General features: G+C 37.2%; 1 protein-coding gene across 6 annotated transcripts in view; it reads left to right on the top strand.

Annotated features, from left to right (window-relative positions):
• DMXL1 (Dmx like 1) overlaps window positions 1-12,230 on the top strand; it is a 166,759-nt gene that overhangs the window by 49,361 nt on the left and 105,168 nt on the right. For all 6 annotated transcript variants that reach the window (XM_059693800.1, XM_059693803.1, XM_059693802.1 and 3 more), the window contains 2 exons: window positions 1,238-1,406; window positions 4,074-4,286. In XM_059693800.1, coding sequence (XP_059549783.1) covers window positions 1,238-1,406; window positions 4,074-4,286 — 382 coding nt within the window. The remainder of the gene's footprint in view (window positions 1-1,237; window positions 1,407-4,073; window positions 4,287-12,230) is intronic.

Here is a 12,230-nt window from a genome sequence, read left to right as displayed (position 1 = left end):
ATATAAACTATTTTATCATCTGAAAGATGAGAATAAAAATATTTTCAGTGTCTGCCTTATGGGTAAAATGAGATTATCTCTGAAAATGCTTTGTAAATCTTATATAATAAAAGGCTAATATGAAAATAGACTGAATAGCAGAACAACCAAACAACCAGTTGCTATGATGTGTGCTGACCACCAGGGGGCACACGCGGAACATGGCGGGCATTGGCTGCGGCAGGATGATGGAGCAGATGAGTGGGGGCACCAGACCAAGGTGGGGCACTGGTCGCTGTCATCGGGGCAAGCCTCTGGTGGTTATTGAAAATTCTTTGATCCCATGCACGGTGGTCTCGCCCGATGCTCACACCTGCTTCCAGTGCCGGCCCTGCTTTCACCTGCTGCTGGCACCCGGTGCCAGCACTGATCACCCAGCACTGGCACAGATCGCCCGGCACCAGCACCAATTGCTCGGTGTGATCAGCAGGTGTGAGTGGCAGCTGCCGGCCCTGATCACCCCTCAGGGCTTCTCCACCTACCCCTGGTCCTGAGGGGTGATCGGGGCCTGCAGCCACCTCTCACACCCACTGTCTGCACTGGAGCCGCTGCTCACACCTACTGCTGGTGCTGGCCCAAATCGCTCTGCATCATCAGCAGGTACAAGCAGGGCTGATGCTGTCAGTGTGTGGGAGTGGTGGCGGCGAGAGCAGAGCTGCTGGCAGACAAGAGGCTAAGGGCTAAGGTGGGAGGGGCCAGGCGGGGGCACAGAGGATGGGCTAAGACCTGCCCCTGTGCCCAGTGCAGCCTCACAGCCCATTGTTCCTTTCAAGGTGCACAAATTTGTGCACTGGGCCCTTAGATGTGAAATAAAACCCTAATTTATTATGGTGATATTATCCAACGCTTTCTGGTCATAGGGAGTAAGCTGTGGATACAAAGAAAACAGTGTACATAGAGACATCATTGTCCACAGACACTTTATTGTAAACTTTTAAGTTTGGGAAATTACTTATAAGAAAATAAACCAAATAAAAATTGCAATGTATATGTAATAATTAAGAGTCAGGCAGTTTAAGCTCCAAGCTTCTTTAGATTTCAAATTAGCTGTTCAAAACTACTGAAAAATATTTATGTACAAATGTACATATAAACTCATCTGAAATAGAATATCTGTAATGTCTAACAGTCATTATGTAACCTATACATATATCCTATGTCAATATAGGCATTAGTTTTGCTTTGTTTATTCACACAGGTAAATCTGAGACATTTTCGTAGAGGTCGAAGGAGATCTCTTGCACTTGTAGCACATACCGGATACCTGCCACATCAGCAGGATCCTCATCACGTCCACAGGAACACTCCACTGCATGCCAATGCACTTTGCCACTTTCATATTGCAGCCAGCATCAACCCAGCCACGGGTAATAAAGCACTGTTCAAAAATGTTTTTGGAATCGAGTAGATTGATTTTGATAACAAGTTATACTTTTAGTTATAATTAGGTAAAAAAATTGGAGGTGACTTTCTTAGTTAATTTTTCATTATAGCCAACTCACTGGTTATACAAGATGAGATTTTTATTTATTTATTTTTTCTCCTGAAGGCTATGATTTGGCTTGTCATTTAAGATCTTGATTAGCCATTGAGATTCTTTAGTAGTTTATTCAAATTTGAGATTTGAGCTAATTCTTAACACAGAGGTTAACATCACAAAGTGGTATTTTATAATTATTTATAGTTGTTAAAATAAATCAATGTGTTTAGTACTTGATCTTTGAAACCTTTTCAGAAATAGAGCAGAAATATGTAGAAGATATAAATGGAAGAATTAAGAAACTTATTTCTAATGTCAAATATGTACTATTGGATTGAAGATTAGAATATCTGGATCTGTCTATAAATTTGAAGAACTTAAGTGCTTATCATTTTAGTAAATATTTTGTGCAAGTTTAGAAACCAACTGATCACAGCTGAGTCATTTAAAGTAGAACCTTAGAATACTACTGGGAAAAAATTAAAAATAATATTTGCATATGATTAATACCATCTGTACAAAAAGTGAAAAGTAAAAGCCTTTTTTCACCTCTATCCAACCTAGTTTTTCTCCCTAGAAGATAACCACTATAGATAAGTTTTTATATATCTTGGGATATTCTTAAGCATAAATTTAGCAACATCTGTTTTCATGTAGCACACTGGATTTGCTGGATTGTATTCTTCAAAGAAACATAGCAATAAGTATGGTCCATTAGTTACTTGAATTTAAGTGAGAAGTACTCTGATAAGTTAACATGTAGAGCTACCAGCCCTAAAAGAATCCATGAACCAAGAAAGTGTAAAGGAGAGAGTATTGAATTATTTTTATTTAAAAATTATATAGGCTTGGAAAATATCATTACCTTTATCAAAAGATATACATTGACAGAGGCAATTCTAAGGTTTAGAATCATTTTGAGTATCTGCTGAGCAAAAGGCAGTATTTTGAAAATATACTGGTAGAAAGCTTAAATTCTCACATTAATGAAAAGGCTACGAAATTACAGAAAAGGAAAACCTTAGTTTCCACGTAGCAGCTCCTTGATGACTACCTTCCAATAAGGAAAGTTCTAAAACCTTTCTTAGATTGTACCAAAGGAAAACCCCTACATATAGAGCAAGTCAAAGCAAAATAATACTGGCAGGTAGAATAGACCTTATGGAAAATCCATTTCCTGAAATTGAATCTATTGGAATTACCTTTCTGGATGCTTTATTTCTTATTTAAAGCCCCACTTTCAGATTTGGCTTCACTTATTTGCCCATCAGTAGAAATAGAAACAGGAGAGGGGCTCCTAAGAGTATGTTCTCTTCATTCTAGTACTTATATCCTTTCCACGAAGATTTCTCATAAAAATGACTACTCAAATCCTTCAAGTAAGGTCAGGAGACAAAAAAAATGTGAGGTGGTTTTTTGTTTAGCCAGAATGCTTCTGCTAAAATCCAGTATTAGCCCCTCCTTGTGTACTTTAACAACCAGGCATGCAGTCTATTAGAGACATTGCTGGTCTCTTTTGATTTGATTGTAAGTCAAAAATTAGAAAATTCCACCCATTAGTATTCTTGAGGGCATTTTCTTAATTCCTGGCAGTAGTGTGTATCCACCTAGGAACAATAGAATTGGTAGTTCAGTCCCTCTAGGCTTTTATTGAGTGTTTAGTCTGTACCAGTATAGGAATTAAAGACAGTGGTAGGAACTGGAGTTACAAAACAGGTCTGATCCTTGCTCTCATGAAGCATAGAATCAGTTTACATTCCCTGAATCCATTTCATCCTTTACTGTTTATCAGCATGAGAAAGATTTAGATGTGATTTAATATGATAGACAAATTTTTCTTTCCTTTTTAAATTAGGGATCATGATTTGTCATAACTTATTTTGAATTTGTACTTCAGTATGCTTACTTTAGCAATTATATCAAAAATAATACCAAGGAACAATTATTGTTTTATCTGAATTTGTTTGTTTTTAAAGCCATTTTGAACATAAGGGAACCTCAATTTCACTTTTCCAACTTCAATCTTGATGCTAATAAATAAGTAGTGTCTATCTTAGAACTAGATGGATGGGCTATTACAAAAGTTAATATGTCTGTCTATTAAGAAAGAAAGTTGTTGCTGTTCAGATAACTTATTAGTTCCTTTGACATCATGATGATGGCGTGTGCATGGTAGATCAGGTTAAAATGTTTCTTACCAAAGTGTATGTATAAATGAAGACATTCTTATTAAGATGTCTATAAATGATAGACATTTCTTAATGATATTATTTTTAGAACTAAAGAAAATTATGCATATAAAAATAAAGTATGTTATATGACCTAGAATACATAATTTTACCTCCTTTATAATAGGTATATTAAATTTACCATTTGTTATCTTTAATAATAATTGTGGCAGACATTAGTTTGGGAGTCTTATTTATAGGTTAAATAAAATGTATTGCAGAGGTCTAAAAGTAAATGTAGCAGTCAATAAAAATAGGAGACCTGGAGGTTTGTATGCTAGAATAATAAGAAATTTTAATTTTGTTGCTTTTGTTGTTCTTTACAGATATTCCACTTCTTCCTTCTATTACATCTCTAAGTCTAAGTGAAAATGAACAGAAGAGTGGACCTTTTGTGGTACACTGGCTAAACAATAAAGAGTTACATTTTACTTTGTCCATGGAAGTCTTTTTACAACAACTTAGAAAAAGTTTTGAACAACCATCTTCTGAGGCCAGTGTGGAAGACTCTAATCAAGCAGATGTAAAATCTGATGAAGGTAAAGCTCTAAGAAGGATAAAATATGTAAATTTTTGTTCAAAATAGTAAAGATTCTTATATTAGGGAAACACTAGCTACTGTCAGAATTAAACTTTATTTATTTATTTTTTATTTTTTTATTGTTTTATTGCTTAAAGTATTACAAAGAGTATTACATATGTCTCCTTTTTTCCCCCGCCCTTGACAATCCCCTGGCCTCCCCTACCCCCCAGTGTCTTATGTCCATTGGTTATGCTTTTATGCATGCATACAAGTCCTTCAGTTGATCTCTTACCCACCCCCCTCCTGCCCTCCCACCCTCCCCGGCCTTCCTGCTGTGGTATGACAGTCTGTTCGAGGCAGCTCTGCCTCTGTATCTATTTTTGTTCATAAGTTTATAATGGTCTTTATTATCCATGAATGAGTGAGATCATGTGGTATTTTTCCTTCATTGACTGGCTTATTTCACTTAGCATAATGCTCTCCAGTTCCATCCATGCCGTTGCAAATGGTAAGAGTTCCTTCTTTTTTTATAGCAGCATACTGTTCCATCATGTAGATGTACCACAGTTTTCTAATCCATTCATCTACTGATGGGCACTTAGGCTGTTTCCAGATCTTAGCTATGGTGAATTGTGCTGCTATGAACATAGGGGTGCATATATCCTTTCTGACTGGTGTTTCTGGTTTCTTGGGATATATTCCTAGAAGTGGGATCACAGGGTCAAATGGGAGTTCCATTTTTAGTTTTTTGAGGAAACTCCATACTGTCTTCCATAGTGGCTGCACCAGTCTGCATTCCCACCAGCAGTGCACAAGTGTTCCTTTTTCTCCACATCCTCTCCAGCACTGGTCGTTTGTTGATTTGTTGATGATGGCCAGTCTGACAGGTGTGAGATGGTACCTCATTGTTGTTTTGATTTGCATCTCTCGGATGATTAGCGAATTGAGCATGTTTTCATATGTCTCTTGGCTTTCTGAATGTCCTCTTTTGAAAGGTGTCTATTTAGGTCCTTTGCCCATTTTTTGATTGGATTGTTTATCTTCCTTTTGTTAAGTTGTATGAGTTCCCTATAAATTTTGGAGATTAGGCCCTTATCAGATATAACATTGGGAAATATGTTTTCCCATGCAGTGGGCTTTCTTGTTGTTTTGTTGATGGTTTCTTCTGCTGTGCAGAAGCTTTTTATTTTGATATAGTCCCATTTGTTCATTTTCTCTTTAGTTTCAAGTGCCCTAGGAGCTGTATCAGTGAAGAAATTGCTTCGGCATATGTCTGAGATTTTGTTGCCTTTGGATTTTTCTAGTATTTTTATGGTTTCCTGTCATACATTTAAGTCCTTTATCCATTTTGAGTTTTATTTTTTGTGTATGGTGGTCTAGTTTCATTTTCTTGCATGTATCTGTCCAATTTTCCCAACACCATTTATTGAAGAGACTATCTTGACTCCATTGTATGTTCTTGCCTCCTTTGTCAAATATTAATTGAGCATATTGGTTCGGGCCAATTTCTGGGGTCTCTATTCTATTCCATTGATATATATGTCTATTCTTGTGCCAGTACCAGGCAGTTTTGAGAACAGTGGCTTTGTAATACAGCTTGATATCTGGTATTGAGATCCCACCTGCTTTGTTCTTTCTCAGGATCATTGCAGCTATTCGGGGTCATTTTTTATTCCAGATGAATTTTTGGAGAGTTCGTTCTAGGTCTGTGAAATATGCCATTGGTATTTTAATGGGAAGTGCATTGAATTTATAGATTGCTTTGGGCAGTATGGACATTTTAATGATGTTGATTCTACCAATCCAAGAACATGGTATGTTCTTCCATCTCTTTATGTCTTCCTCTATCTCTTTTTTCAATGTCCTATAGTTTTCTGAGTAGAAATCTTTTACTTCTTTAGTTAAGTTTATTCCTAGGTAGCTTAATTTTTTTGGTGTGATGGTAAATGGGATTTCTTTTTTAGTCTTTCTGAAAGTTCACTATTGGTGTATAGAAATGCCTCAGATTTCTTGGGGTTAATTTTGTATCCTGCTACATTGCCAAATTCATGTATTAATTCTAGTAGTTTTTTGATGGAGTCTTTAGGGTTTTATATGTATAATATCATGTCATCTGCAAATAAGGACAGTTTTACTTCTTCTTTTCCAATTTGGATGCCTTTTATTTCTTCTTCTTGTCTAATTGCAGTGGCTAATACTTCCAGTACTATGTTGTACAGGAGTGGTGAGAGTGGGCATCCCTATCTTGTTCCTGTTCTTAGGGGAAATGGTGTTAGTTTTTGTCCATTGAGTATGATGTTGGCTGTGGGTTTGTCATATATGGCTTTTATTATGTTGAGGTATGATCCTTCAATTCCCACCTTGCTGAGAGTTTTTATCGAAAATGGTGTTGGATTTTGTCAAATGCTTTTTCTGCACCAATTGATATGACCATGTGGTTTTTTTCTTTCAATTTGTTTATGTTGTGTATCACGTTTATTGATTTGCGGATATTGTACCATCCTTGCATCCCTGGAATTAATCCTACCTGGTCATGGTGTATGATATTTCTGATATACTGCTGGATCCGATTTGCTAGGATTTTGTTGAGGATTTTGGCATCTATGTTCATGAGGGATATTGGCCTGTAATTCTCTTTCATTGTGTTGTCTTTACCTGGTTTTGGTATTAGGGTGATGCTGGCTTCATAGAATGAGCTTGGAAGTGTTCCTTCCTCTTGAATTTTTTGTTGTAGTCTGAGGATAGGTTTTAGTTCTTCCTTGAATGTTTTGTAAAACTCCCCTGTGAAGATGTCTGGTCCTGGGCTTTTGTTTGCTGGAAGCTTTTTGATGACTGCTTCAATTTCTTCCATAGTTATTGGCCTATTGAGATTTTTAGATTCTTCCTGATTGAGTTTTGGAATGTTGTATTTTTCTAGGAATTTGTCCATTTCCTCCAGGTTGTCTAGTTTGTTGGAGTAGAGTTGTCCATAGTATTTTTTTACAATCATTTGTATTTCTGTGGCGTCTGTTGTTATTTCGCCTCTATCATTTCTGATTTTGTTTATTTGGGTCCTCTCTCTTTGCTTCTTGGTGAGCTTGGTTAGAGGTTCATCAATCTTGTTTATCCTTTCAAAGAACCAGTTCTTGGTTTCATTGATTTTATGTATTGTTTTTTTTGGTCTCTATGTCATTTACTTCTGCTCTAATCTTCATTATCTCCATCCTTCTGCTCACTCTGGGCTTTTCTTGTTGCTCTCTCTCTAGTTCTTTGAGATGTAGATTTAGATGATTTATTACCATTTTTTCTTATTTTTTGAGATAGGCCTATAGAGCTATAAACTTCCCTCTCAGGACTGCTTTCATTGTGTCCCATAGGTTTTGGATTGTCGTGTTTTCATTGTCATTAGTTTCCAGGATGTTTTTAATTTCTTCTTTGATGTCATTGGTGACCCAATCAATATTTAATAACATGCTATTTAGCTTCCAGGTGTTTGAGTATTTTGGGTTCTTTTTATTGTAGTTTATTTCTAATATTATGCCATCATGGTCTGAAAAGATGGTTGGTATGCTTCCAATCTTCTTGAATTTGGGGAGACTTTGTTTGTGACCCAATATGTGGTCTATTTTTGAATATGTCCCATGAGCACTTGAGAAGAATGTATATTCCGTGGCTTTGGGATGAAATGTTCTGAAGATGTCAGTTAAGTCCATCTGATCTAGTGAGTCATTTAGGATTGCTGTTTCTTTGCTGATTTTTTGTCTAGAGGATTTATCCAGTGATGTCAATGGTGTATTAAAGTCCCCTACTATGATTGTATTGTTGTCGATCTCTCTTTTGATATCTTCCAGGAATTTTTTTATGTATTTGGGTGCTCCTGCATTGGGTGCATATATGTTTATCAGGGTTATATCTTCTTGTTGTATTGATCCCTTTAGTATTATGAAGTGGCCTTCCTTTTCTCTTGTTATGTCCTTCACTTTGAGGTCTATTTTATCCAATATAAGTATTGCTACCCCAGCTTTTTTTTCATTTCCATTTGCCTGAAAGATATTTTTCCATCCCTTCACTTTCAGTCTGTGTGAGTCCCTTCTTCTGAGGTGGGCCTCTTGTAGACAGCAAATATATGGGTCATGTTTTTTTATCCATTCAGCCACTTGATGTCTTTTGGTTAGAGCATTTTGTCCATTTACGTTTAAAGTTATTATTAAAAGGTAGTTGTTTGTAGCCATTTCTGTTTTTTGTGCCTGCTTTCTTTCTTAGCTATTTTCTTTTTCTTCTTCTTTTTATACCAGTCCCTTTAACATTTCTTGCAATGCTGGCCTGGTGGTGGTAAACTCCCTTAGCCTTTTTTTGTCTGTGAAGCTTCTTATTTCCCCCTCAATTTTGAATGATAGCCTTGCTGGATAGAGTATTCTTGGATTCAGTCCTTTGCTTTGCATCACTTTGAAAATTTCCGTCCATTCTTTTCTGGCCTGATGTGTTTCTGTTGAGAAATCATTTGATAATCTAATGGGAGATCCCTTGTATGTAACTTTCCGTCTCTCTCTTGTAGCTTGTAAGATTCTCTCTTTGTCCTGAACATTTGCCATGGTGATTATGATGTGTCTTGGTGTGGGTCTTTTCGGGTTCACCTTGTTTGGGACTCTCTGGGCTTGTGTGACTTTTTTCTTCCCCACCTCAGGGACGTTTTCTGATATTATTTCTTCAAATAGGTTTTCTAATCCTTTTTCCTCTTTCTTTTGTTCTGGCACCCCTATTATTCGTATGTTGTTTCATTTCATGTTGTCCCATAGCTCCCTTAGGCTCTCTTCCTGTCTTTTAATTTTTTTCTCTAATTGTAGTTCAGTTTGGGTGTGTTTTGCTTTCTTGTCTTCTAATTCACTAATTCGGTCCTCTGCTTCTCCTAATCTACTGTTGAAACTTTCAGTGGTGTTTTTTATTGCAGCTATATCGCTCTTCATTTCTTCTTGGTTCTTACCTAAGTTATTTTTTCATCCATTTCTTTTTGATTCTTACATAAGTTGTTGATTTTTTTCATCTGTTTCTTCTTGCTTCTTGCATAAGTTGTTGATTTTTTCCTCCATCCAGTTTATGCACTCTAGGACCCTTAATCTGAATTCTTTTTCTGTCATGTTATATGCCTCTGTATCACTTAGCTGCTTTTCTGGCCAATCCTCCTTTCCTTTCCTTTGGAGATTTCTTTGTCTACCCATGTTTGATCTCACCAACATATCTAGATGTTGAGTCGTTCAGTGGCTGCCCCCTGGGTGGCAGTGGCTCCTTGGGCTGCGGTTGCTCCTTGGGCCGTTGTGGCAGCAGCTGCTCCTCAGTTGGCAGCAGCTCCTCTGGTGAGTACTGTTCACAGCTGTGGTGGCTTTTCTGGCTGGTGGGGAGAGGCTTCACACACAGCTGTTGTTCCTCAGACAGAGGGTGTGGTGATCAGGAGGCTGCTGTTGCTTGGATCTGCTTTCCGTGGGTAGAAGCAGGGTTCCTCTAAGTTCACGTAGTTGCGCTGCTTGGGTTCCGTTGTTCCTGGGTTAGTAGCCAATCTCTGGATGCTGTGGATGCTGGGCCTTTGGCTTATACGCTTCCAATAACAGCCACTCAAGATGGCACGTTCTCCGCGGCTGAGTCGGCGTTCTGGGAGAGATTTCAGCCGCAATCTCCAACCGTTCCCTTTCTCCGGGAGTTCTCTGTCTTTTCTGGCTGCAAACTGTCTCCCAGCTGAATATCTTCTGCTTATTAGGGCTGTATGTTACTATTTCAGCTGCTCACCCTTATCTGCTCCTGGACAAGGGACGGGACACGTCCGTCTATACCTCCACCATTTTCTTCTCCAGAAATAAACTTTAGAATTGCAATGACATAATATAAATTTGGACTAGCTCATTTAATAATTTAGTGTAGATATTCCTTTTCCATGTAGCTTTCTTCCACATGGTGATATAGGGACTCAAGATTTTCCATACTTAGGCATCAGTCAACCCTTAGGGCCTTGCAACTTAATCCCGGGACTATCTGTGGACTAGCAGCATGGACATTACCCAGGAGCTTGTTAGAAATGCACAATCTCAGATTCTACTAGAGCTACTAAACAAGAATCCATAGTTTTAATGAAATCCCCAGGTGATTTGTATATAAAAGTTTGGGAAGCATTACACTATGGCAATGTTGGTGAACCTTTTGAGCTCAGCATGTCAGCATTTTGAAAAACCCTAACTTAACTCTGTCACATAGAAATTTTTTGATATTTGCAGCCATAGTAAAACAAAGACATATTTTTGATATTTATTTTATATATTTAAATGCCATTTAACAAAGAAAAATCAACCAAAAAAATGAGTTCCTGTGTCACCTCTGACACGCGTGTCATAGGTTTGCCATCACTGCACTAAGGCCTTAAACTCTTTTGCATTTAGCCTAGTCAGGTGGGTAGAGAGGAAGAGAAGAAGGTAAAGCTGTTTCTCAACTTTGACTCAGAATTGGCACATATCACTTTCTCATTTCAGTGGAAAGCACTAGTCACGGGGTCCACGTAGTCCCTGACTGCATAGCCAGCCATCCTATGTTAAGGACTAGGAAACTGAATTTGTGGTGACCAGCTAGCTATCTGCTACAGTTTGTGGTTCATAAATGTTTTTGTTTTTAAAAAGTTTTGTTTTAATTATAATATTGTACATGCTCATTAGGGAAAAAAATAAAATGGGTTAGATAGGTATAAAGTTTACATATTGTTTAGTGAGTGTCCTTCTACCTTTATTCTTTTCTATCTTCCTACATATTTGCATAGGCAGTTTTTTAAAAAGTACTACGGAAGTTCATTTTTAAACAAAATTAGTGTTTTGCAACCTGCTTTTCAAATTCAGTATGGGAACTTTTCTATCTCACTTTTTAAAAATGTTTTCTGAGTATGCCATGTTAAGAGAAAACTTTAGCATTTCCTCTGTTGATGGACATTTAAATTGATTTGAGTAGTTTTTCACTATACTGGTAATGGTACAGTGACACATCTTTCCATCTTTGTGTGAATTTTTCTGTAACATACATTACTATATGTGGAATTGCTGAGTGTAAACATTTTAAATTTCAATAATGTCTGTCAATTTTTTTTAATTTAACTTTAAAAAAATTTTTTTGGGGGGGTGATTAGTTTCAGGTGTACAGCATAGCATCTTCTGCCAAATTGACCTCCAGAAATGTTTTACCAGTTTATGCTCCCTCTAAGTATGTCCGTATATCTTTTTTTCACATCCTTGCCATCACTGGATCTTTTCATTATATTACTTTTGCCAGTCAATATGGGGAAAATAGTATCTTGTTTTACTTGGCATTTTCTTGAAGCAAATTGAACAGAATTATTTTAGCTCTTCATGCCCTTTTCCTGATTTTCTATTGAATTACTTTTCTTTTTCTTAATGATTTATATGTCTTGACCAATTTTTAAAAACCAATAATCTAACATTTTTGAGAGTCTCTTAAGCAGAAATAGGGTCCAAGGTGTTTGAAATAGAGGTCAGAATATACATATTTACCTGGATTAAGTTGGTGTACCAGTTTATTTTTATTTATTTATTTATTTATTTATTTATTTATTTATTTATTTATTTATTTATATTTTTATTGATTTCAGAGAGGAAGGGAGAGGGAGAGAGAGATAGAAACATCAATAATGAGAGAGAATCATTGATCGGCTGCCTCCTGCACGCCTCCCCACTGGGGATGGAGCCTTTGACCGGAATCGAACCTGGAACCCTTCAGTCCTCAGGCCGTCACTCCATCCACTGAGCCAAACTGGCTAGGGCTGTATCAGTTTATTTTTAATTACCTGTATGTTGAAGAAAATCTGGAAATTGGGTACTATAACTGTATTCCTTTAAAATAGTTTCTTTAAAATGTCATGCCAGTTATAAGTGCTTGCTCCTAGAGCAGTGGTCACCAATCGGTGGTCCGCGGACCACTGATGGTCCGTGAGGTCTAA

The sequence above is a fragment of the Myotis daubentonii genome, chromosome 4, assembly GCF_963259705.1.
Source record: "Myotis daubentonii chromosome 4, mMyoDau2.1, whole genome shotgun sequence".
Classification (NCBI taxonomy): domain Eukaryota; kingdom Metazoa; phylum Chordata; class Mammalia; order Chiroptera; family Vespertilionidae; genus Myotis; species Myotis daubentonii.
Note: the sequence above shows the minus strand (reverse complement) of the source record. Positions and strands in the feature narration are given on the sequence as shown.